The sequence below is a fragment of the Alosa sapidissima genome, chromosome 15 (genome assembly GCF_018492685.1).
Source record: "Alosa sapidissima isolate fAloSap1 chromosome 15, fAloSap1.pri, whole genome shotgun sequence".
In the NCBI taxonomy this organism is placed as follows: Eukaryota; Metazoa; Chordata; class Actinopteri; order Clupeiformes; family Clupeidae; genus Alosa; species Alosa sapidissima.
Genome location: NC_055971.1, coordinates 812028 through 839657, shown reverse-complemented (window position 1 = coordinate 839657; position 27630 = coordinate 812028). Strand labels below are relative to the sequence as shown.

Here is a 27630-nt window from a genome sequence, read left to right as displayed (position 1 = left end):
GTGGCCCTTGAGTCAAATAGTTTGGACGCTCCTGACCTAGACCATGGAAAATGTTGGAAGTTGAATTGTTGGAACTGATATGTTGTGCTTTTAATGTAGATGTTTTCATGTCATGTTGACTGCTTTAGTGTCGCAATGTTTTTAGTTTCTAAAAAGCTTCTGTTTTTGGTCTTTAGGATCAAGGAAACAGACGCAGCCAAACTCAAACAGGAGTATAGACAGCTGCTGGAAGGGCTGAAGGAGGCTAGCGTTGCTAGAGAAACAGACGTCTTTCTGTCTAACCCAGTGCTGCCAGATGAGATTCTTCAAGGTTTGTCCAGCCTTACAATGTGTATCATCATCAGCATTATGCAGTGCATCATGCTACTGAACCATGGGCTTTAAGTTTTGGCACAAACTTATCAAACTTATCAACTAAACCCTCTGTATTCGCCTTATTCACACAGCGGCCATTATAAACCAAAAGGAGGCTATGGGGTACACTGACTATATCATATGTGTTCTCGCCACCTACTGGCGAATGCATAGAACACAACAATCCTCTGGTTTATGTAGCCCATAGCCTGGTTTTGGTTTACAATGGCCACTGTGTGAATAAGGCAAATTGTATAGTTTCAGTGATTGCCCATCATTGCCTTTGGCCATTGCCATTTATTCTTGGGGCCGGTTTCACAACACTATTTTTGACTGGTCTGTAGTGTTAGGCCAGTCTTAATTTTACTCATATACTAGTCTAATGCAAGTTACACAGTTTCACAAAAGACAGACTTATTTTGGACTATAGAAATTAGACACCTTGCCCCCAGACGAACTTAGGTCTAAAACATTATGTTAGCTTGGTAACATCAGTTACAGTACTACCTGCAGTTGACCGTTGCTAAAGGCACAAAGATTCCACAATTGATCTCAGTAGGAAATTTCTAGCCTAGCCTATGCTTGCTTATCTAGAAAAAAAAAAACATTAAAAGAAGACCTATAGAAATACCATAGCTGAAGTGTCATTTTAAAGACCTATATGCATCTTTTGGACCTAAAGACAAGCATGTTCTGCTTGGTTAAAATTGAGCTGTGTTGGTTAGACGTGGTTACTTAGGAGCCATGTTTTTTTATTTTGAAAAGTGTCACTTTACCCAATCCAGTCCAAGGTCATGTCTAGTGAGACAGCTCTCTATCGAGGCAGTGAGTCGTGAGTTCAATCAAAGTCCTTATAGGCAAGTCCAACCCCTTGGTGGCCATCTTGGTAACATTTCAGATCATTTAGCGGTCTACCCAGATGTGACTTTGCACAAGACACAAACAGCTGTTCCGATTTCCTTAACTCTGCTGTTTTGTCCACATACAGTATACCACATACACTGTATGCGCGCAACGCTCTGACCGGACAGGGTTACATTTTGTAGAATATCTAGAGTGTATATCAAGCATATCATAAACTTTTGATATCAAATTAACCAGCAATAGCACAGGAAAGTTGTGATATTAACACAGTGAAACCGCATATCAAACCTGCTTAAAATAATCACTTGTTGTTTTTGTGATGCAGGAGGTCTCATACCAATCAGTTTGATACCAAACATAACCCTGTTGGAGCATGATTAAGTGTATACAGAATGACAATGGCTTGCTTTCATACCAAAATTCTCATGGGACTATTTTGTGCAAGATGCTGCTGGACTAATAGTGTTTTTTCCGTAAAAATTCCAAATTTATTACACTCTTGGAAGAACAGCATGAAATGCAAACCCATTTTTTATTTTTGTTGTAAGAGTTTGCTACATTGTTGCCAACTCCAACTGCCGCCTTCTCCCAAGCCTGCTATGCACCTCCCTGCACTATGAAACTAAGTCTCATTCTAATGTCCTTCACGGACAAAAATATTCAGATTTATCCATATTCTATCCAAAGTTACACAAATACAAAATCGGGATACAACTCCAAAATCCTAAATATGCATTTATTTTATGAGCGAAAAAACACAATTTTAGAAAATGTAATCCATTTTGTCCAATTTTACATTTTTAAATAGAAAATGTAACTGATAATGTGTTACATGGACCGTGGGAGATTGACGGGTCTGTATGCCACGTGTTGTCGACAACAAGTTCCAATTTTATTATTTATTAATATTAAGGAAAAATAGCAGTAACAACTAGAGTACATTGAATTCCGGAGGAACTGCGAAAGTGTGCTTGCCCTGGTGCGGTCACCAACATGAGCAGTCGAATATGCTACGCTGAACCTGGCTTGATCCAAGCATTCTAACAGTGCCTTTCAGTGTTGGAGCAGTGGCAATATCTCAAAAGGTCTAGGAGAGGGCTATTCAACTATTGATCCGCGGGGTGCTTGCGCCCCTTTGGATTTTACCTGCGGCCTGCCTTCAAATCTAGCTTCTATGACTATAGATCAAATCAATAAAAAAATGACAGCAGTGATTGGCATCAAAAATAAACAATGTCGCACAGCTTGTGCCTCTCAAACAGAGCTATCAGGAAACCTACAGAACAATTGACCAATGGCAGCAGTTAACGTTTCACTGTGATTTATTTAACCCTTACAAGCCCGACCGTTCTAATTTCGTTAAAATTTTAACGATGAGCAATCAATTTCAATTTGATATGATTGGTTAAGGGATTTATGGCGCGAAATGTTTTGGATACTTGAAGGTCAAGTCGTGAAAAAAAACTTTTCACTTCAGTCGTATATATTGATATGGACAGCCAGATGCCACCTGCACTTCGTTGGAGTTTACCTCGACTGGAAACCACACAGCTGGATAAACTGAGGTAATATATGTTTTTACATTGGTTGTAGTTATGGTTAATCTTAATTTGTAGTCCTAAAATCATGTTATTTGACAGAAATATGCTTTCTCATCAACTTCAACATTATGGCATAGCGGGGGCTAAGTGCATCGTCATGTAACTTTAGCTAGCTGCATTACTCTGAACTGCTTGCAGTACTCTCGTTTGCTTTTGATGTCAGTTATTTTCATTTGACAATTTCATTTAAAAACCTGTTAGTATATAACCTGTAAGTAAGTTTGTTTTTTAGTACCAATTTGCTTGTTAGGTAAGCATTATTGGCAAGTCAGTATAACGTTAGCACATCAAAGCTGGATAAATCAATGGGCGCTGCGTTTGTTTGCGTCGGTTCTCTACATGAAATAAGTTGAGCGATATTTGTTCTCCTCTCAATATGTAGTTGTAGAAAACAAGATGTGAAATCACATATTCTGTCAGAAATGTAGTGCTAATTAACTTATTGCCTGTCCTCGAGTTGTTACCTCGCTAGGCAGTTTGTAGTGAACTGATTTAGCTTGCTAACTTCTAAATGACAAACATCAGACGTGCTTGTCTCAACATTTTCTAAAATGACATGACTTGATAGCTTTTCTAGTCCTCTCAATATGTAGTTATAGAAAACATGATGTGAAATCACATATTATGTCAGAAATGTCATTATTGCATTTTCAGCAGTTAGTTACTAGGTGAAATGTAATCTGTCTTTATCTTGATGCCAGTCAGCCAATCAGATTTAGGACAGCTAAACCCATGTGTAATAAAATGACTTTTCATACTTCTGAATATTTTTGAGTTACTCAGAATGCTTCAATAGTTTCAAGGCTACTACCTCTTCTGGTGTATGTATGCACACACACATACATCTGTAGTTTTGATTTTATTTTGTAAATTAATAAAGGTATTACATTTGTATGATTTTACTGTTGTTTCAGATGGAGGGTGAAAAGACCTACACAGACCTCGTTGCAGGCCTGAAGAGGTAGCTGACTGCTGATGAGCTTGCGCTCACAATGTGTAAGACCATGTGAGGATGGAGGAAGAAGGTATAGATTTAGGTGGCGTGCATAGGGTGGTGTAGACTGCCACTAAAACACTGTGAAATAGACTTGTTATGTTGTTTTTTATATGTTGTTGTCCCAGGCATATGTGGTTTTATCAACCGGAACGGGTGGGAGGTTGTGCTTAGTAGGCCGTCGTATGCAAACACACAGTGCAGGGGCATGGGACAAAGAGACTCCAGAAGACTTTCACAGTTTTCTAGGATTGATCATTGACATGGGGCTTCACTTCCCTCCCTAATATCCATTGCTACTGGGGAACCAAGTCTCTGAAGGGATCAGGGAGCGTTGACCAAATGATAAATACATATTGTGTACACTTTTTCTCCATTGACATTGCCGTTGTCAGTAGTTTCTTATTATTTCAAGTTTGGCAATGCAGAATCTGGTGTTGAACCTAGGTTTGGTAGCTACAGCCAGAAAGACTTCACAACAGCTGGCAGGCATTTCCGTCAAAATTTCAGCCTCGCCTTCAGCTGCTCCAACTTCTAATCTGTCGTCTTTTCATCAAGTACATATTCCTGTACAGCAGGAGCCAAATAAAAATGGTTGGCTTTGTTATAAAAAATAATACATAATAACAGGTGACTTCGTTTTTTTGGTAAACAAAATTGCTGTCAGATTTGGCATTCTACAGGAGGGGATGCGTTTCGTTATGAGTCATAGGTCTTCTGTGTTCAACCTTCAGGATCCCCACCCCACCTTTCCCTATCCTCCTCTTTGTGTGTGTGTGTGTGTGAGTTTGTGTATACATGTGTTTATTCTCAACAGGCTTGTTGTATGTAATCCACTTTCAAATGTTTAGAACATATTGATTTTTGAGTGATGTTGAAGTTGATTGTATTCCTAGCTTTTCATAAGTAATAATGCATTTTATAGATGTATATAATTTTTACATTCTTACTTCCAGTATTACTGGTAAGGTACATGTTTTTTTTATATATATCATTATTATTAACTGTAGCATTTGCTTATATACAAATAAATGATTTATTCTTATGGACCAAATAATAACGTTGTGTCTGACTTCATTATTAGTTTTATGCATACTTTTATGTTTTTGGTGAGAAAGAGAATGTGAATTCTTTCAACATTCTAAATCCCGTTTCCTGCATTTTTTTACACTGATCACTAAATTTATCATAACTTTTAAAAAGGTTAATGATATTCCAATTCAGTCTTTTTTGTTAAATAGCCCACAACTTGCTGAACATGTCATACATTCTATATTTCTCTATCTTGTATAGAAATATGATGAAAATGATTTTTTATGTGAATGAAATTAAATTTTAACGAATTTCGGTATACATCTGGAGAGGATTTTCAAAGACTGTTCATTACTATATCAACATTACCATAGGTATTTTACACCATTTGATAGAACTGATCCTTCTTATTACAATGTATATCCCATTGATGGTATGTAATATACTCAAGAAATAAGGTTTTTTGTGTAAGGAGGTCATCCAGCACCAAAAATGGAATGTTCGGCACGGGCACAAAAGGGTTAACAAATATGAAATATGACCGGGGCATTAGACTGCTGCTGCTTTGTCAGGATACTTTTTCACTGATTTATTTTAAAAATATGAGCTATGACAGAAGTTGGGTGTGAATGTTATATATTCCATCCCCTAATACTGTTTTACTGATTTATTTGACAAATAATCTATATATGGATTTCCTCTATAAGCACCTTATGTCTGTTTGGAATTGTTTTAAGAGCCTATTGACGTATCTCAGAATAAAATAATGTCCACCACATCCAGTGGTGTTTTTTTGTGTGTGTGAATGTATTTTACTAACTCATTAAATGTAGCTGGATACTCATGAACGCATGTCTATAATAGCCACAATAGGAGTAATTTTAGCAACACCGTATTTTGAGTGGCCCACAACGACCCAGTGGTTTTCCTGTCTGGCCCACTTGGTAATGAAGTTGAATAGCCCTGCTCTAGGAGCAGGTAATAACTAGAGAGAAATTGTTATACCCTCTAAATTTGTAGGTTGCCGTTAACGCTGGTCACGTGCCTTTTGTCTACACATGCTGTCGTTTACACAACATATTTCCAAACGATTTTAATCCATTTCATGGCTTATGTGTATGTGAGGTTGTATCAAAGATTGTTAAGGCGGAGCAAAATAGTTTGTCGTGGTTCATGTCTATGGGCACGAAAAGGGGATCGAGTCCAGGGGCCCATTGCACAAAACTAGGATAAGGGATTAAGCCGGGATATCTTGGTTATCCTGGCTCAATTTATCCGTGATCCGGTTGCACAAAAGAGGGATAGGGATCAGCAGGATATGTTATGGTAAGTCACCATGGCGTTTTATTCTGTGGAGCTAGCCTACTTAATGGCCCGGCCCCAGAATATTTATCCGAGATGTTAACCCTGCGTGAGCACAACCGGTATTTGCGGTCTTCTAGCCACCGTAGAAGAAGCAATGAAGCCGCTCTAGTTGCCATGGTGACATCAGTGAATCTGTGATCGGTGGCAGGTTCTATTTGAGGGAGCCGTGAGCGCAGGATAGATTTCACCTGGCTTGATGAGTCCGTGTCTGCTCATCCTGGCTTGGTCTTTATGCAACCAATTAAGCCTGTATGCTCTTGTTTTGGATTTATTGAGCGCAGCTCAGTAACTTATCCCGGATGTCTTAATTCTGCTTTTGTGCAACGGGCCCTTGTCTGCAGAGGCGTGTTGTTGACGTATTGATGAGTGTACATAGCAACCGGCCAAAAGCAGCAGAATAAATAACTGGAATGCTCAAAAATGCAAAAAAAATTACCTGAAATGTTCAGAAGGGTTTGAGGATCATGAAAGTGTGCCCAAAATTCACATTCCTAACTCTATAGAACCAAAATCTTAGCATATGTGGTGACATTCTGAGCTATGGCCATAGACTTCTATGGAACAGTCGCTACATCTGGTCTGCATAAAGGGGGATTTTGACTCCCTCTCGTGCGATCTGGGTTAGGGCTGCACGATATATCTAAAATCTATCGTTATCGCGATATCAACGCTTGCGATGGACATACCGCAAAGATTACTTAATTTTCGATACATTTTCTGTGCCGTGCGCATTCCATACAGTATATGGTGTATTCACAATGTCAACATATTTTACCAAACCAATGCTGTCATGCTGCCCTAGAAGCCCGTCCCCTACCAGTTTAGGTGTGTGGTGTTTTAGGTGTTGAGGCGGGAGCTAATGTCGTGATGGCTGAAATAGTGAGTCAAGCGAGGTAGGTTACACTTGGGTGAAGAGGAATTGGTGACTAAAAGGAAAAGGATACAAGGATACAAGGAAGTTTATTGTCACATGCATATAGTTACTGGAAGTAAGAAATGCAGTGAAATGCAGAAAGGCTAGGCAATCAAGGACATGGGTAGATGGAGGAGAAATCAAAAATAATAAATAAAAAGTGTGCAAAAGTTGGAGAAAGTCAGGTGTGTGTGTGTGTGTGTGTGTGTGTGTGTGTGTGTGTGTGTGTGTGTTTTGACGTGTGATGAAATAAGAAAATAAATAAAAGGTCTGAAGCATAGGGAGAGGGATGTAAAAGTGCAAAAAGTCTTGTAGGTGTGTGTGTGTGGGGGGGGGTCATGAGTACTGAGGAGTGAATGAGTGCAAAGTCAGTATAGTGTGAGTTCAGAGTTCGGATGGCCTGGGGATAAAAACTTCTCCTGAGTCTCTCAGTTCTGGCTTTGTGACTACATAGGCGTCTTCTTGATTTCAGTGGTAGGAATAATCCATTGTTAGGATGAGAAGAGTCCTTCAGAATCTTTTGGGCTCTTAGGAGTACTCTTCTGGAATAGATATCTTGTAGAGCAGGGAGTTGAGTTCTTATAGTACGTTCAGCTGAGCGCACTACTCTCTGCAGAGTACTACAATCTCTAACTGTGGAGTTCCCATACCAGGTGATGATGCTACCAGTTAGAACACTCTCAACCACTGAAGTGTAGAAGGCCTTCATGATGGATGTAGAAACTTTGAATTTCCTTAGCTGACGAAGGAAGTAGAGTCGTTGTCTGGACTTCTTCAGAACATATTGAGTGTTAACAGTCCATGTTAAGTCTTCAGTAATGTGGACACCAAGGTATTTAAAACTTGTGACTCTCTCTACAGGTTGCCCGCTGATCATTAGTGGGGTGTAACTGTAGTTCTGCTGCTGCCTTCTGTAATCCACTACCATTTCCTTGGTTTTATTGATATTCAGTGTCAAGCTGTTAGATTGACACCACTGTGCCACCTCATCAACCTGATCCAAGTAGAACTGTTCATTGTTGTTACTAATCAGGCCCAAGATCACTGTGTCATCTGCAAACTTGATGATGGAGGTATGACTACTGTTGGCTTTGCAGTCATGTGTGTAGATGTTGTACAGCAGTGGACTCAAAACACAGCCTTGGGGAGCACCAGTGCTGATGGTTAATGAGTCAGATGTCAGACCCCCCACTCTAACCACTTGTGAACGGTTGGTGAGGAAGTCAAATATCCAGTGACACAGGGTGGTGTTCAGTCCTAAGGCCTTCATCTTTGTGACCAAGAGAGCATGTCTGTTATATGGAAATATTTTGGTTTTATTAAGGATGACGTGTTACAAACACAGCGCCAAATGCGTCCTTCTCCACCGTGTTAAAATAAACAATTTATTTCGTTATCGTTATAGGATCAGAAGATATCTCACTTTCACTGTAAGGCTTGTATTTCATGATTTGCATTTAGCAAAAGCCCCAGACAGCAGCAGAGAGGTAATCAGGATTCGTTATTTGTAAAAGTTGTTTAGCCTACTTCGTTGGACTGTGCGATCGCAACCCCATTACTTTCACTTTCCGCTGCACTTGGCATGCCGGTAGCCTAATACCGTGGGATGCGCAGCGTATGAGGTTGGAGAAAAACATGAGGTGGAGAAAAACATAAAATATTTAAATATCGCAAGTTATATCGTTATCGCAGTACTCAATAATGTTATCGCATATCGCATGTTTTCCTAATATCGTGCAGCCCTAATCTGGGTTCCCGGAAGTGGCTCCTGATGAAATATCTTGCTCCGCCTTAACAATCTTTGGTTGTATCCCTTTTCCGTGACATTAAATATAGCCTACTGGAAATATTTTTTAATTAATTTAAATTAATTTAATTTAATTTACAATTTAGTTTACAATTGCACTTCGCAGTGAAACCCCTTCATATGATCCAGAACGCAGCAGCGCGCCTGGTCTACAACCAACCCAAAAGGGCACATGTTACCCCGCTGCTCATCCAGCTACACTGGCTACCTATGGCGGCCCGCATCAAATTCAAGGCTCTAACCCTTGCCTACAAAGTAGTCTCCGGTTCTGCTCCCACCTACTTGAATGCCCTCATACAGACATACGCTACTTCCAGACCACTGCGCTCCTCAGACGAACGACGTCTAGCTCTACCACCGGTACGCTCAGGCCAATCCAAACTTTTCTCATCTGTTGTCCCTCGTTAGTGGAACACACTGCCAGTTCCTACAAGGGCAGGGACATCCCTCTCCATTTTCAAAAAACTCCTGAAAACCCAGCTCTTTAGAGAACATCTCCTCTCATAGCACCACTTACAACAAGTCTTGCTGATCCTATCACTCACCAACCATCTTGAACTGACACGTAACTGTTAAAAACAGCACTCACTGATGCACTTATTCTTACTGTACTCTACCGTTTTTTTTTTAATTGTCCTAAAATTGTTGAGAATTGCTTTAAAACTTAAACTGTTTACCATGTTGTTAGTCGCTTTGGCTAAAAATGAGTCAGCCAAATGTAATGTAAACCAAATGTAATGTAAATGTAAACCAACAGATGGCTCTTGTGAGCAGGGTGTCTCGTAAAAAGAAATGGAGCCTGGAAAACCCTACACAGACTTTAGCAGACTTTAGCAGCCTGGTTTAGAAATAATTTAATAGCCAGAAATATGCCTGCCTTGCCCTAATAAAGAAATATTTGGTTAACTGCGAGTGAATTCCGTTTGCAGCCGTAGAAGAAATGGATATGCCCTGGCTGTCAGTAGACGGAGGAGGAGCGCAGTCTAAAAACGTGCGACGCTGCAGCTCAGCGATTTAAAATGGCTTAAAACCACTTTGTATTAAGTTTTGAATGTATAGTATAAGTATATATACTTTTTTGATCCCGTGAGGGAAATTTGGTCTCTGCATTTAACCCAATCGGTGAATTAGTGAAACACACTGCACACAGTGAGGTGAAGCACACACTAATCCAAAGTGTGCTGCCTGCTTCAACGGCGGCGCTCGGGGAGCAGTGAGGGGTTAGGTGCCTTGCTCAAGGGCACTTCAGCTGCGGCCCACTGGTCGGGGCTCGAACCGGCAACCCTCCGGTTACAAGTCCAGAGTGCTAACCAGTGGGCCACGGCTGCCCAATGAATGACATTTTTAGAATCAGAGAATGAAGAACATGTCAGGTTCATTAAAAAGTATTTTCTATGTGTCACGAAAGGCTTCCAAATTTCAATAGCCACAGAATGTACTTTGTTTGGTATGTTTTAGGAATCATTAGCCTACATGCTTTAGGCTACTTCAGGATATGGCCGCCGTCACCAGTATTGCCACGGCAATACTACTTTTCAAAGTAGGCTAGTATTGCCTGGCAGTTTTCATACATGAGGTTACACTAAAAAAACACGTCACAAACTGCTGCTGCGCGGCGCTTATCATCGAAGTGTTTTTCCCCATGCATTTATTCTAGGCTACTGTCAGTGACTGCCGCGAGAGCAGCGGGTTCTGTGTTGCATTCATTTCAGTGACTGACGCGAGAGAAGCGGGGTCTGTGTTGTGTTGCGTTGCGTTAATTTATTTTCATTGGGCATGCCCTGCCATGCCATCCACATCAATTCAGCACAGCAGCTGCAATGGCAACTCTTCGTTAAACTTTTAAGTTGTGTTCAATGGTGTTGCTAAGTAGGCCGAGTTAGGCCTATAGGCCTAAATCAACATTGAATTAGTTATTGGATGATATTAAAAAGAATCTGAATTATTTGTGGTTGACCTGGAAATTTCAACTTGGTGATCAAAAAGTTTTGGATTTCATGTTGACCGCGACTTCAGAGCATTGTTACATTGTGTCAGTGTAAAGTTACAGTAGCTAGCCTAGTCTAACCAAATAGGCTCACGTTAATCTAATGGGCTTTGAGACATCTGTTTTGTCTTGTGACAAAGTCTCCTGGTTCCGACCCCCACTCACCGGGGCTAGGTGGAAGGTGTTACAGTAATAGCCAATTGGCGTAGCCTACAGTGGACTAGGGCTGTCAAAATTGCTCAAAAATGATGTTAGAATTTTCCCTCTAAAATAAACACATGTATTCGAATATATTGGAATATCTAGGCTATATTATTTGCGCATTATGTCAATGACGTGCATCACATCATTTGTTTTTAACTTTTTTGGAAACTCTTGAATTAACTGAAAGAAGATAAATATTTTTTGTTAGTTTTGGAAGTTTATTTTTACGTAGCCTACAATGGCCAGTTCCGACAAAGCCGAAATTACTCCTTTTGAAACAATGAGTGCAGGCCGCGCATTTGTATGGTTATATTGCTTGATGGGGGGATCCCAAGCAGCTTTCAGCCATAAGGCTACTTTGAGAACATTTCCTAATTCAGCCGACACTAATATTAAAAATGTTGAAAACTATTTCGGCATAGCCTATAAGCAATTTAATTAAATGTGATGTTAGTTGTAAACAAACGGGCTACTTGGTGAGGTTTGGCCTTATAGATGAAAAATCTTCACGATATAGGCCTATTAACTGACCGCCCGATTCACGTTGGCTGGGGGGCAGGGGGGCCGGGGGGCCCACCAGACATTTGTGCCCAGGGGTCTGTGAATTGTTAATCCGGCCCAGCCCCCAACAAATCACCTCTTTCCACCTCTGGGACAGCTAAAAGAAGTCGAGAGGACTCCTAACTCACTAAGACCTACAGTGGGCATTGCTTCGACTTGGCCAGCTTCACTCGCGGTCTGCGCGTGGGATTACGCGGTATCACGAGACTTTAATTTGTATTTTTCCAGTGAGACGCTGCAACAACCCAAACAACCGGTAGATTGCTCAAGTGAGCAGGGTGTCTCGTAAAAAGAAATGGAGCCTGGAAAACCCTACACAGACTTCACTACAGACTTTAGCAGACTGGTTTAGAAATAATTTAATAGCCAGAAATATGCCTGCCCTGCCCTAATAAAGAAATATTTGGTTAACTGCGAGTGAATCCTGTTTGCAGCCGTAGAAGAAACGCAGGACAAATTAAACATTCTGGTTTTCTCCGAGTGCAATGATGACTCCGACTCCTGTTATCACGGAGTTACAGGCGATAAACGATTTTTGATGGTCACAAGTTTACTTCATTAGCGGTTTATTTTTTTGATTATTAAAGAGTGTTTTTCATTTAAAGATTTGACTTCGTGCTTATTCAGTAGAGCATTTAGTGCTCTTCAATCCAGACGTTCACATTGCATGTTTGTTTGTAATGGATGCAACCGCGAGATAGGCTACGCGTTTGACGGCAATGAGTTGTTAACAGACATGAACCAAGACATATAGCCCAGCAGCAATCTAGGGACTGTTCGTTTTTTATTGAAGGGGCCACCGGAGGAATTTTGAGTGCTTCAGTCAAAAGTTGCATGACCCTCCCTTGCCTGCTAGAAATTGTTCAATGACCCTCCAACAGAATTGTTAAAAAAGACATGACCCTCCCCTGCCAATTGTCGCTGTCTTCCGCCCGCTCTGCTTTGCGCCACAGCCACACACTGTGATAACGTTCTTAAATCAATCTTTCCCGTGAGCACAAATCATATGTGATTAATAATATGACCAATAATCCCTGTACACGGGGACTGAAACAATGCATGCCCCTTAAGGGAGAGATGGCATGTTTGTGTCACCCCATCATGGGTTTCAACAGATTCTCTGACTATACAGAAACAGTCTACCATATTTAAGTTACACACAAAGAGAAGGAGTGACCTCTAGAATGAGAAAAATAAGAAATATAAGAAAATGTCACAGCACAACATCATGAAGTCACAAAATGTATTGCCCTAATGCTGCGACTGCTTGTTGGCTATTTTACCAATTTTGCGGACATGCTGAGCAAACAGGTGGCCAATCAGAGATTTAAAACAAACGAGATCTCACAATGCAAGCATCATTTGCCCCTCTTTACATGCAATCGTGAAACCGGAGAAATGGATAAACCATAAGCACACACAGTTGAGTGGACCCCACAGGATAGAAAATATATATCTAACTGTTATTCTTTGCTTTTGTTCTCAAACAAAGCACTGTATACTGATGAGAATTATGACAATAACCAGCTAAGACAGAGAGGGTTAAAGTGGAGCTTTGCTTTGGCTAAGATGTTTGGTTACTATGAAGGCCAGTCGTTAGTTCTAAATGGATGGTTGCTATGGCCAAAGGCCAGTTCTATCTCTCCGTTGTCAAGCGGGCATATCCCAGGATTCTGATTAAGCTTATCTTTGAAACATCGCTATTTTACTTAACCTACTGCCATACAACTAGCAGGAAGCCACCTCATATCATACCCCACCGTCATATACTAAATGTTGCTATGTTTTGACTGTATTTTACAGCTTGAATGCAACGTGACGGTTCATTTAAACTTCACTAAGAGTTCAGCGAATTAATATACGCATATATTTTATTATATATGTGATATACGATAAAATGGATCTACTTCATAGGGGTCCTTCCATGTGAAAACAGCCAATATCGGGGTATCATGTACATGGTACCTCTCAGATTATGCTGAAAAGCGGTGAAAATATTCCTTATGTTACCAAACGAGGGAATCTGAAGTTTCAGGTCAATATCTCAAACGGTTTGCCCGTGGCGTCCATTTGAATTTCGGGTGCCACGGCCCTAATTGACACATTGGAATTTCACATTTCATCCTTTGCCATTTTTGGAAGCCCATAACGTCTGTTCTAATAGTGGTAGAAGGCTGGAAACTGGTGTGGTAGTTCATTGTAGCCTGTACTACACAATTCTGGAGGCAGAATCAACATTCCTTACTGTTTGGGTGAGAGGTGGGTCACCAAAGTCCTAAAAAATGTTGATGGCATGTGTGATTTTTCACTTTTTGGGTGGCCGTAGCACCACAATTAATGATCATATTTATTCTAAACAGAATTATTTGTTATATGTGGGAACCTTGCTCTTGCCAAAATTAATTTGAAGGGTATGGTACCACTGGTGGGGGTTTCATGGGGGTCCAAAAACCCTCACTGGCAGAGGTGACTCTTGGAACCCCATATTTCGACCCCCAAATGACCATGTGGGCACTTGATCACATGATCCTAATGGGATTTATACCAGATAAATATACATATTTGTTCTTTCTTTTAATGAAATAACATTTTTGACTATGAAGCTCCATAATAATGAATTTTATTCTTCATAATGCACCATTTTGGACATTGTTTCCAGAAGTCTGGAATGTAGATCAGGGAACATTTAGTGATGATGAAGCATGAAAATAGTGGAAATAACTTAGTATTATGCTCAGTGATGGCAAACAATTAAATACTGAGACTGTCACGGATTAACCCCTTATCCCCCATGAAAAAGTAGTAAAAATTAGAAAAATCAACTCCCATCAACTTTTGTACTTGTAAAATTTAGAATAATACTCTCATATCATGACAATTACACAAGTTAGATTTGAACACCTGAACACCATGGCAGTGAACTGCATAGAATTGCTGATATTAGTCTGGTCAGTTTAGGGCAAATGGCTGCAAAAAATTATTAAAATTTCAGCCAATGTTTTTCTGTTCATTTAGGGCCTAATAAACAAAGAAAATGCAAGGAGCCCAAAAAATTAGGTGGGGGAAAGCCCTGAAACGGCCACGCCCACTTTTTAGATCCATAATTCTGTATCTCTGCTCATGAAGGTCACAGAGAGTTGGTTTTGGGCTTATAAGATGCAGAAACGCCACATTTATAGTAGTGTTATGAACAAGCATAGGCCCTAAAACCTTTACTTTTTGAGTTATTCACGAAAAACTAGTTAGATCATCAAATCAGGGAAAGTAGCATGTAATTTACATGGATCAAATTGCGGAACTAGTGAATGACATTGTCAGTTTTAATGGTTATTCCTTAAAAAATGTCACGTAAATGAAAGCACAGTGTGCAACATTTTCATTTTTAAATCCACCACAAGAACTTGGAGGAAGGTACATAACAGATAGATTGATAGATATATACGTCATTGATCCCCAAGGGGAATTCAAGGTCCCAGTAGCTTAAGACATCACAACATACACTACAACATAAACAGGACGATAAAATAACAAATCCACGAAGGACCGTAAAAGATACTAAATCAAGGATCCATGTGAATGTATGAAGGATGTATAAGCATGAGGCTCTTGCGTGACAGGGCAGGGGGTCTGTAATTGATGCATTTCTGTATCCTAAGCACTACTTAAGCTACAGATTTTAAATTTGTTATGTTTATTCTTGGCCACATTTGCTCACTACTCAAGTTTCATTTGGCTCACTCAATAAAATGGCTGCCAACAACCAATCAGAATTCAGCAGTCAAAACTATTTTGTGCTAATGTTCTTTTAATAAATAAATAAATATATGTTTGGGGCTGTTTGCCTTTATTTGGAAGGGAGAGTGAAGTAAGACGGCCCCCCTTGTGCTAATATGTTCTGATGTATAAACTCACTAAATAAAATTTGACATGCTGCATTGTTATTACATTTTTCTTCATGAAATTGTATCCATAGAGGTTGCTGCAATTGACTCTCGAGACACAAATGTGCCAATATCCTGTGATCTTGTTAAAGGTGCTCTAAGCGATGTCACGCAGTCTCTAAGCTAAACATTTGTAGAATTCTGGGGTATTCTTACTGTATTCTGATGTGTTCATATGTTACTTCTGTGTGTAGTATACAACAGGGAGAGGTCCATATTATTGTACATAACTGTGCCTTAGGCCTGTGTACCAGCAGGAAGGTCATACAGGCCGATGTTTAGGAACATCCGAGGAACATCAGTGATAACATGGGCCGTGGGGGACAGCATGTCTGCCTATTCGGGCTAGTATCTCCATCTGGCCAGGGCAGGGTTGTGTACACTGGTTGGCACCTGCCACGTTGGCATGATTGACGTTTGTATGTTTTAGTATAACAGGCTTTGTCTTAGGTTTTGACACGGAGACGGATCGAGGAAGCGACCCGAGGAGCATATTCTGTCGGAAGGCTCAGCAGCCGCTTCTAATAACAACCACAACTGTTAGACTCTGCAGTTTTACTGTTTGAGACTTAGCCTGTGTTCTGTTATTCATTATTGTATCATCTACAATAAATCATCATCTAATCCCCGATCCTGATCCCGCCGTCAAGCTTTTGACCATCTTCAATACAGACATTAGAACTAAAACACAATGCAACAACCAGAGAAGCCAACATTTGGTGCCGTGACCCTTCTCGCAAAAGGAGAAGAAAGACGACAACATTTGGTTATCGTGACCCGACCGCAAGAGGAGACGGAGGACGAGAACATCCAACGGGTTCAAAGAGACTTCGGGGGCAGATTTTGGATTTTGAACATCTGTAAGAAGAGTCCATCTTGGCACCCTGATTGACGTGACTGAATCCCAGCTGGAAGCCTGCCAAGAGGGGAAACACTGCTGCACTGCGCACCCTGCATGCAGTGAAGACATTCTGACCAGGTGAAAGCAAAAAGTCTTTACTCCTTTATGCGGGAAAAAGAACCAAAGTAAAGCTAATTTAATAGATAAATTAGAAATTAAAAGCTGCACATTAATGAGAGTATTGAAGGTTGTGTCATTAAGTGTTTTGACAAGTAACATACCTATATCAATGATTGATGAGCTCTAGATGTCATTTGATATAAGAAGTTTTCTGGAAAAAAGTAAAAGGTCAAAGTGTACACATATTTTGGGTAATTGGATAGATTCGTGAACGAATTAAAAGAAGTAATCGATTAACTACGGACAAGCTTGGGGGATTAAATCTTTTCTTTTTCTGTACTGCCATTACATGTTAAGCTGTGTGAGTTTTATGAGATAAATGCTGTGCGTGTGCCAATGAAAAAATAGGAGTTGCTACAGTCATTATTTTGCTGAGTAAACTGTGTGGTTGTTTCTCAACGGTCTTTGTTTAGTTTAATGGCCTAGGACTAAACTTAGTGCTACAGTGATACGGAAAGGAGACGAAATCACCAGAGTGGGGTGTTTTGGTTGTGCAGTAATTTAAAAGTGGGATAGGGTTTCCACCTATGTTTTTTTGTTGACTTGGTCAACTGTGAATTTAACGAAAGATCGTTAAAGGTGTGAGTGAGACATTGAGACACATCGTTGTCCAGCCATTTGGGGAGAAAAGAAACAGTCTGAGTTAAGTGAAACTGACACTGGTGAAATTTATTGTTGTGGCTTCATGCTGTGAGTAAAATAACCAAGTGTCAGGTTACGGAGCGAGAGAGATAGAGAGAGAGTGTTTCCTTTTCCCTGGCGGGAGCAGCTAGCGTCTGAGTGTGAGTGTGGAAAAAAATAAATAAGAGATAGACAACTTTTCAACAATTGAGAGGCGAACAAATTACTAACCAAATTTTCAAAGTGCAAAGTTGTCACTATATCACTACTACATCACGGAAAAATATAAAGAAATATATTTAAAAGGATCACGTCACTGCACAAAACACATAGTACAATTTAATATTTAATGATTTGATATTCGCACAATCCAGATATGGTTCTTGGTAGGAAAACTAAGTTGCAGGCCTTAGCTGAGATACAAGACTATGTGTCAGATTGGATGGCAGTGAAATTACAATTGGGCAAATTTGAGAAAAAATTAAAAAGAAAAATAGAGAAGTTGGAATTAGAGATCTGAGGCAGGATTTGGAGAACAGAGATGGACAGACGTGATTTGGAGGAACAACTCATGGAAGCAGATGTGTTGCCAGAACAGAGTGAAATGAGGCGAAGAGGAGTAGTCTCAGAGGCCCACTCAACGGGGAGGAGCCAACTCCTCCCATACACACCGGCACCTATTGTGGGCGGGGGTCGCAACAGGCAACCAAGCACCCAAGCAACAAGGCCAAAGGCAATGAAAACCAGGCCAGCGATGGAGGACTGGGATGCCTGGGATGAGTCAGCTGACGAGGCACTCATATGCCCTGTGTGCAGAGTAGCCACCGCCGACGGCGTGTCTGTGCTTTACCAACCAGCGAGCAATGCAATGGCGGATGCGGCGTCAAGAACAGCCGCAAGAAAAAGAGAGGGAGGAGATAACGAAACGACTAACGAGAATGGACACGGAAATGGAAAAATGGACGGATCTATTGGTAACAGGAACATTTTTGAAAATGACGACGAGAAATGCATGATGAGCGTGACAAAGAAGGTCAAGGAAACATCTGAAGAGGGAAAACGGGAAAGTTTGGCCAACATCATAGACATACAGAACAGCTCAAGCCGAGAAGAAAAATGGATTTGGATTGAAAATGTGGCGAAGCTCCATGATGACAACTTGTGGAGGTTTGGAACACGAACAGTGGCTCCAGAAAGTCTTCTACCATATCTGACGGCGCAAATTCATTCACTTGGACACGTGGGAGTGGAGAAGATAAGGAACAGATTCATACAGGTCTGGTGGTCACCGAAGTTCACAGCAACGGCCACAGACATCGTCAAGTGGTGTGTCACCTGTCGGCAAAACAATCACGACAAGAAGGTTAAGTTGCCAATGCTGAAGACACCAGCTCCACCAGGACCATTCAGAGTTCTCCAGATAGATTACATCACTCTTCCCAAGTGCAAAGGCTACCGAGATGTTCTGGTTGTCCTGTGCAAGTTCTCCAGGTGGATTGAGGCATTCCCTACACGATCTGGAACTGCACTACACACTGCCAAAGTCCTTGTGAAAGACATCATTCCCCGATACGGATTGCCTGAACAGATCTGCTCAGACAAACACACTTCACTGGAGCAGTCTGCGCCGAGGTGGCCCGCATGCTGAGTGTGCACTGGTCCCTGAACTGCCCATACCATCCAGAATCGTCGGGACAGGTGGAGAGAGCGAACCGGACTTTGAAGGAACGGCTGACCAAGAAACATCAAGAAGGCATTCCCTGGGTTGACGCCTTACCAGCGGTCTTGTGTAGCATGCGAGCTACAAGCAACAGAGACACTGGACTCAGCCCATTCGAGATTGTGACTGGCAGGCCTTTTTCGGCACCAGGAACGATTGATTTGAGGAAAGCCGACATCCACCTGACATCGGATGCGATGCTGACTTACTGTGTGCAATTGACGAAGGCAGTCCAAACAGTGGCTAACCAGGAAGAGGCCTGGGGAGACCCTGAGGAAGGAGGCCAGGACAATGGGTGATGATTCACAAGCCCCAAAGGTTAGCGCTAGGGGCAAAGTACGATGGGCCATATCAGATTTTGTTGATAACACAGTCGGCAGTGAAGGTCCAGGGTGAGAGAAAAGTGGATACATGCAAGCCATTGCAAACTAATAGAACCGCCTGAAACATGACGCGCTTGGGTAGGGTACGAATTCTATCTGAGTTTCCGCCGATCTTCTTTTAGGGGTGAGGTGTGAACTAGAGGGGGGAAGATTCACGGGAGACTTTCATTTTGACGGAATTTATGACGTCAGGAGAAATGAAAGGTTAGAGAGCCGAGAGTAGAATCTTTCCTTTGAGAATCCGAACATGCTCAGAGTGTTGTGGTAGTGGACTCTTCTTGACACAAACTCATGTTATGAAAAATTATAGACTTAGATAAGGGTTAGGGTTAAATATGCGTGATTACTGAGATATGAAATGTTTAATCTGAGGATACGATTGCAATTGCCGATTTTTGAGAATGATTACAATTAGCTAGATCGAGAGGGGGGAGTAATCCTGTAGTCCTGGTTCTAGAGGTAGGTTTCTGGGGACACCCGTAAGGGAGCTGAACACGCAGCAACGGGTTAACCAGGGACTCACTGGGGGACCAGGGTTGGGAGGATGCTACACCCCTATAATAGATAATTATATATATTGTTGTTTCCATGACTATCCTTCAACTGATACTGCTCTTTCTTTTCACTCCACATGTACCTATGAGGTTGCCGGGAGCCACAGACAACATCTGGGACAGAGACTTTGCCTTTGAACTGAACTGTTGCCGGCCGGTTTCCTGAACTTCCAAAAGACTTTGTTTTCCTTTTCTTTTGACCCTTAGAATGTGAGATAATCATCAGCAACATAATCAGTTTTTAAGTTTTCTTTCAAGGTGCCTGCACTTCTTTTCTTTTCCTTAAAGTGCCTGAGAAGTAATGCTTGGTTTTATTATTTTTCTATTTTTTGATAGGACACATCAGACTCTGTTTGCGATTGTTTGATCTAAAAAAAATCTGTTTTTTGATTGATCAAGAGGGGGGACTGTAGAATTCTGGGGTATTCTTACTGTATTCTGATGTGTTCATATGTTACTTCTGTGTGTAGTATACAACAGGGAGAGGTCCATATTATTGTACATAACTGTGCCTTAGGCCTGTGTACCAGCAGGAAGGTCATACAGGCCGATGTTTAGGAACATCCAAGGAACATCAGTGATAACATGGGCCGAGGGAGACAGCATGTCTGCCTATTCGGGCTAGTATCTCCATCTGGCCAGGGCCGGTTGTGTACACTGGTTGGCACCTGCCACGTTGGCATGATTGACGTTTGTATGTTTTAGTATAACAGGCTTTATCAGGTTTTGACACGGAGACGGATCGAGGAAGCGACCCGAGGAGCATATTCTGTCGGAAGGCTCAGCAGCCGCTTCTAATAACAACCACAACTGTTAGACTCTGCAGTTTTACTGTTTGAGACTTAGCCTGTGTTCTGTTATTCATTATTGTACCATCTACAATAAATCATCATCTAATCCCCGATCCTGATCCCGCCGTCAAGCTTTATTGACCATCTTCAATACAGACAGAACTAAAACACAACGCAACAACCAGAGAATCCAACACATTTTTTGTCACATACAGCAACCATCTCACAATCCGCTACAGTAGCTGCCTGTCCAATGGATACGCTGTAAAAACAATCAAGGTCTCTGACAGCCCAGCCTCCAAAAACGGCAAAAAAACAGCCTGGTGCAGCCTGGACCATGAAACCTAACAAACTTTTCCAGCCATTCAACGACGAGATGTGCGTTCAGGAGAGTTTTAGTTGCACGGGAGGGAGGAGAAGGAATGAGCGAGCTCTGTTTTGTTTGAAAGTCAACAGAAGTGACATTACTCAACATCGCAACCCAGAGCACCTTTAACCTTGGTTGCTAGGTTACGGGGACGCTGGCGAGACACACCGCTCCATCTGGCATCATGTTTTTGTTTGTTTTTATGTAATGTTCTTAATTTTATGTAATGTCATGTTTATTTTTTGTATTGATTTGTCTAGTTAAATGTTTTCTCTCTTTATTTTCGTTATTTTTTATAGTTTTCGTGTTATTCTCTTAGTCCTTTTTACTGCTTTCAAGTCGGCTGATGTTATTAACGTTTGTCCATTGGGAGCTTGCTATGGCTAACATTAGCTTTTGCTCTGGGCCTCTGACATCCTTCCCATCCATCTGTGAGCCGGTGCTGCACTTCACTGTCTGGTCGAGGGGATTTCTCGGGACAGCAGCTGGAGCTACTCTGTGAAGGATCTGCTGAGCTGTTTCTGACCTGTGAGCTGCCATGCCAACAGCCTGGAGTCTGGATTGAGCAGACTAATGTTAACGTTGAAGAACTCTGCATTACGGACCAACAAACTGTCGCTGTAAAAAGTCCACCGAGTTGCTGATCTACAAGATCACCCAAGACTTTGGACTGTTATGCTTCTAGTGATCTCCAGACTAACAAGGCCTAACGTTAACGTTATCTCCAGACTGCCAGTGAGTGTAACTTTGTGGGCGTTGCATCGGTTGTTGAGACACAGCTGAGCGCAGTTTCACGCGAGTCATCATTGCCCTTGGACATTTTCAGCCAGTTGGAAATTGGACTAATTTTATTTTTAATTTTTATTGATTTTATTTATTAATTTGTTTGTTGTATGTCTTGGTGTCACGGGTACGCTGGTGACTACGCTGCTCCGTCCGGCATCTTTTGCGTTTGTTATTTCTTAAATGTAGTTCTATGTCTTGGTGTCACAGGTACGCTGGCGACTACGCTGGCGACTACGCCGCTCCGTCCGCTATTGTCTTTGTTAGTCTATGTGTCAATGACAATGTCTTATATGTGGAGCGCTTTGGGTTGCACTCTGTGCATGTTAAATGCACTATACAAATAAAACTGACTTGACTTGACTTAAGTTTAAAGTTGAAATTAGACATGCTGAATCACTGGCAGAATATTTACATGCACACACCATATTTCGTGCAATTCCGTCTTTAGGGGGTGCTGTTACTAACACATTTTAATTAATGCTTGTATTCCTATGATCACTACTTCTAGATGTGGGCATGTGCACTTGGGCATTAAATCAGTTTGGCAGACACATCTAGTGTGCAAGCTTTTTACATTTACACACACAGACACACCCACACACAAATGCACACTCGCTCACATGCCGGGCACACAAATTTATACAGAGACAGGCACATACATGCACTGGCACACAAGCGCATTAGCATGCATACGCTCACGCTGACTTACAGTGTCACCAGTACAAAATGTTTAATGTTGTTATTGCTGTAGCACATCCTTAACTTTATTCTCTTGTTTTGCCTCTTCATTTCCAACAGAGGCTGTTCCTGGCAGCATCCGCACTGCAGAGCACTTTATAGGTTTCTTGAAGCGTTTCCTTGAGTATTTGAAGGCCAGACTACGTACTCACCATGTGGTACAGGAAAGTGCTCCTCAGTTTCTTAAAGACATCTTTGAGAAGGTGTGCATTGATCGTAAACCCATGAGGTCAGTAGCTTTCTAGTCGCAGTATGTGTTTATTACTAGACATTGATGAAAGTTGTATAGAAGGCATCATTTGGAGAAGTTATGATCTAAACCCCCTCTTGTTTTTTTAATTTCCAGGCATTAAAACAAACCAATATTATGTTCAATACAAATTATATGTATAAAGCGCCATAGCATATAAATGTGTTACAAGGCATTTGACATGATCTGCCAAGACCAAGCTCCAAGGCTACTGGGGAAAAAAACATATTTTAGTAGATCATGACTAATAAGAAAGGCCTATTGGCTTGAACTCCGCTGGATAGAGAGATAACTTCATACACATATCATGACAAGCATATTAGTCTACAATATGCAACACATTATGTAAGCAAATAAATGGTGCATGTGTGATGCATACAGAGGTAGTGGAGGATGAAAATGGAGTAGGAGCTTAGTGGGTCGGTGCATAAGTTTGCATCCCTTTACTGAAATTACGGTGTAATACAAAGGTGTAATACAAAAAAAATATTGTTATCAACACAATATTTAATGCATGTGTAACACCTGTGATCTTGTGTTATGTTGCATTGTGCACCACAAACCAGGATTACCAGTTGAGAGACTGATTTCTGATAATAGACAAAAATAGTGCTAGAACATCAATGCTCAGCCATGCTGTTGTTAGAAATATAAAAGCTCATATTAGCAAACACACTAACAAAGTAATTGGCTAACTTGGCTAGTAACACAGCCTACATGCTGTTGTTCATAGGACTGATATGAATATTACATTTTATTGTAATTTATAGTGCAGTTCAGGGATCAACATTAACTTTTAAAAGTGGTTGCCAAAGCCAACCAAATGGTTTCCATCATTAATGGCCTGTTATTTTTTTGTGTACTAAAATAATGATAATACTAATTAGTCTTTAGACACACATTTATGTCACCTTTATTTCTTTATTTTCTTTCATGACAGAAACAGATGGAAAAGAAATAATATGTAAAGTATGTCCTTTACCTAAAAATAACTAGCCTGACGAGCCAGACCCACATCAAGATGTAGGTTCTGGGAACTTACCATAGGCACTGCTCAATCCGAGGGGTGGGATAAACGGTTGTCTTTCAAATTTCCTCTGCACACAAAAGGATAGGCTACAACTCATGAGTCTCATGCATTTTCCCACCAGCGGAGCTAGTTGATAAAACTTTTGCCAATTTAAAAAAAGCTTAACTCGTCGCGATTCAAAGACAGCTGATTGCCAGCAGCAGCATCCATCTTCTTTGTTTACAAGTAGCAGGAAATTCACACGGAACCATGGCCGACTCTACACACAATATGATTGGCCTGATATAAGTTTAATTTTTCCAGCTCGCAAGCCAACGGAGAGTTGCTAGACCACCCTGGCTGTAAATTACATTTGCTGCCGCTAGGGTGCGTCTAGATTTCTAGGCTAAAAAATAACTGTAATTTGCAACTATAGTATAGTGAGATTTCTATAGTAATGCTATGCTAGTGTATAATAGTTCTGTGAGGTTCTGTAACATCATAGCCTTACCCTTTATAGTGTTCTTTAGTAGACTAGTCTCCCAACATACTAGGCTAATACTTCTACAGTAAGCAATGTCCCAAGATGCTACAGTCTTCCTATAACATTACTATAACATTTTGTATCAAAATGCTACAAGACTATAGTTATTTTTCGTGAGGAGTCATACAATGTGAGGCTGCAAAGAATTGCGTCTTTGGTGTCATTCATTTTCCGCATGGCATGGTCTATTGACCCGTCTAGCACCCACCTAGTCACAACCTTAGCAAATCTCCTTGCAGCTTTTATGCTGCATCGATTGCCAGTGTTTATTCAGTCCTTACATCCTGAACGAAGTCCCAAGACTTCGACGTCCCAAGACGAGAACTTGTTCTGTCATTTATTGCAATTGCTTGATTGGCTGACGATTGTAACGCGGGAATTCCAAACACCTCTCTTCCGATGATGACTGACAGGTGACAGGTCGGAGAATGCGTGCGCTACACAAGTAGTGTGAAGGACGGAAGATGATTAATAACTGAATAAAAAGGCCTAGCCTAAATGAATAAAGAGTAAGGCAAAACAAATAGCTTAGTAGCCTAATGAAACATAGGCCTATGGATTGATGCAGTAGCCTACCTTTTATAGGTAGCCTACGTTGTGCATGGTCGTTAGTTTAATATTCTGTTTCTTTCGAAGATTCCGGAGAAGGCTATTTAGCCTCTCATGCCTGCACTAAGATTTTTCTTTGGGGCTGAAAGCACCGCAATTCCTCGTCACTTTCATTTAAATTTTCACTTTAACGTTAGTGTTGCTTACAGATGAAGTTTGATATGTTTTAATGCTAAATCAAAATAATTACATGTTTACTTAAATTAGCCTGCTTTGCCATTGCGAGTGAAAAATGTATCACAAGCCTGCGCATGTGGGAAATATAACAATTATGTCTGAGAGCGAGAAAGTACCGTATTTTCCGGACTATAAGTCGTTCCGGAGTATAAGTCGCATCAGTCAAAAAATGTATCATGAACAGGAAAAAAGGAAAAAAAACATATATATGTCATATTTAGAATGTATTTCACAAAATCCAAAACCAAAAACAGACAATGTAACTGGACTATTGAGGCCAAAAAGATTAATGTTAATGAAGATGAAGGAGTGAAGGCAGCCAAGAGGAGGGCCGGAAGGTAATTGTAAAGCAATTTAGGCTACAAAAGATTCCCTGAAAGAACATGCTGATGTGGTACACCAAAATTTAGCTAAAATGTGGAGAAGTCACAAGCCGACAGCAGATTAGATGCTCACGAGAGAGAAAAGATGCGGTTTTAAAAGGATGTGACCGAAGCAGAGGCAAGCCAGGCGATAAGAGTAGGCATATAGGCCTGACGGTAATTGTAAAGCAATTTACAAAAGATTCACTGAACAAAAATGCTGACGTGGTACATGAAAATTTAGCTAAAAATGTATGGAGAGACAAGCCTGCAGCAGATTAAATGTTCAGGACAGAGAAAAAGATGTGGTTTTAAAAGGACTTGCAGACCGGAGCTGCAGCTAGCCTAGGTGCTTCTACATCAACCGCTATCAACAGGAAAGGAAAACAAAAGTTTAGCGATCAGGAGCTGTCAGGAATTTTACAAACACAGAAGCATGACCGCCTATAACGCGATAGAACATGGATGTGTTCTCCATTTGAGGAACGTTATAATCGATTGCGGACGTGAACGGACAGCTACAGACACGCAGCGCATAGTAGGCCTACTTTCACTTTCTAGTGTGCGCATTCATTACGTGAAAGATGATTTATAGCAAAACAGCGATCAAATATTAGGCTATATGGTAGTGAGTTTTGTTTTTCAAATGTTTTCATGCATGTCTAGATAACGGGTGGGGAATGTTTAGGAGACAGACTATCGTAAATCCTCAAATTATGGCTGGGGTCTTTTATTTAGACTGCGCAAAGCACAGCACCTTTATTTGGGGCAGGCTTGTATTCGAGGCAGCTAGGCCTTTATTTCTTACGTGATGTATTTTATTGTGAGACATACAGTGGGCATCGCTTTCAAATGACCACTTCATTCGCGCATTACGCGGCGTGAAGCTGCGTGAAGCTTTAGTACCACTTTCAGCCACTGTGCGTCGCTCTGCCACGGTACATCGCTCTGCCTGCAGTCCCTTACATAATTGTTGCCGAGAGTAATCCCAGCCTACGAATTCAATAACAAAATAAATCATGCATAATTAAACATTACCTTGATTTAGGCTACTTGGGTATGGCTTAAGGCTTGACTACACGAAAATCGAAATTTGCTGTCTACATTATTGTCAGTGTTGGGGTTAACGCAACTACACAAATCAAAACAGTGGTGTGATAATTGAGGCAGTAGAGAAATAACTGTTCAGAATTAATCTGTAGCCTTGGGTAGGCTTCTGCAGAAAACAATGTTGTTGCCGATTTAATACTATTTGGCGACGTTTTTAACAGGCTACGCAATAGAGGCTTAGACAACTATGACCCACGTTTTGGTTTCGTAAATTAATTTGCCCTACTTCTTGACTGCAATGTAGTCAATTGACTGCTTGACATGTCATTTTTATTTTTCTGTACAATAAACAATTACATCTGCTTTATGCCGCAGAATTAGGCTACATTCATATTTGGCTGACTGCAGACGCGCCACTTCCCTCCCCATATTCCAAGATTAAGATAGTATGAAGTGCTTTTTGTATAGGCTACTATCATAAAAAAATAGTTAAAACGAATAGCTATTTGCAATTTGACAAAACACTGGTCACTGGTCATGAGCCTGTTGCATTTAGCTAGATGTCCGAGTCACGCATAATGTTTGAAAACCACTGGCTCGTAATCACAATAATTTAACACACGACAGTTGGATAACCTACTTCATCATGTCCCCATGCCTACATTTTTGTGAGTAGCATAGAGATCGTTAAAAACAATAAAGTATGGCTCTCCGTTTGGGACATCGAAAACTTATATTTTTAATAGACTACCGTCGAAGATGCTGACTTGCAAAAGCCTCGGGATAACACGTTATCTCCACTATCATCAGTCATGCCCCTTGATCAAAGTGGGGAATGAAATAAAAGTTTGAGAACCACTGGCTTAACAAGTTACCTACAGTCCAGAACACAGAAGATGATGAATAACTGGGGCCGTAGGCTATTCACAAAGGCTTTTATCTTACTACTAGCAGTAGGCTACTCCTAAATCGCACTTAAAGATTTTAGATTGGAGTTTTCTCTTAAAAGTTATTCACAAAGCCTT

At 40.9% G+C, this 27630-nt stretch overlaps 2 protein-coding genes and 2 long non-coding RNA genes across 5 annotated transcripts in view; 3 read left to right on the top strand and 1 right to left on the bottom strand.

Annotated features, from left to right (window-relative positions):
- ercc2 (excision repair cross-complementation group 2) overlaps positions 1–27630 on the top strand; it is a 136717-nt gene that overhangs the window by 55216 nt on the left and 53871 nt on the right. For both annotated transcript variants that reach the window (XM_042063393.1, XM_042063394.1), the window contains exons 10-11: positions 177–310; positions 22665–22833. In XM_042063393.1, the coding sequence (XP_041919327.1) occupies positions 177–310; positions 22665–22833 (303 nt within the window). The remainder of the gene's footprint in view (positions 1–176; positions 311–22664; positions 22834–27630) is intronic.
- LOC121683665 lies at positions 3806–13778 on the top strand. The gene is made up of 3 exons (XR_006022869.1): positions 3806–3815; positions 12890–12894; positions 13597–13778. It is a non-coding gene; the product is annotated as an uncharacterized LOC121683665 (long non-coding RNA).
- On the bottom strand, positions 6840–20919 carry LOC121683664. The gene is made up of 3 exons (XR_006022867.1): positions 20909–20919; positions 18780–18782; positions 6840–6927 (listed from the first exon to the last, which is right to left on the bottom strand). It is a non-coding gene; the product is annotated as an uncharacterized LOC121683664 (long non-coding RNA).
- Positions 17792–19701, top strand: LOC121683663. Its single transcript, XM_042063395.1, has 2 exons — positions 17792–18864; positions 19337–19701. Exons 1-2 carry the CDS (start codon positions 17807–17809, stop codon positions 19428–19430), a joined length of 1152 nt encoding a protein of 383 aa, XP_041919329.1. The 5' UTR covers positions 17792–17806; the 3' UTR covers positions 19431–19701.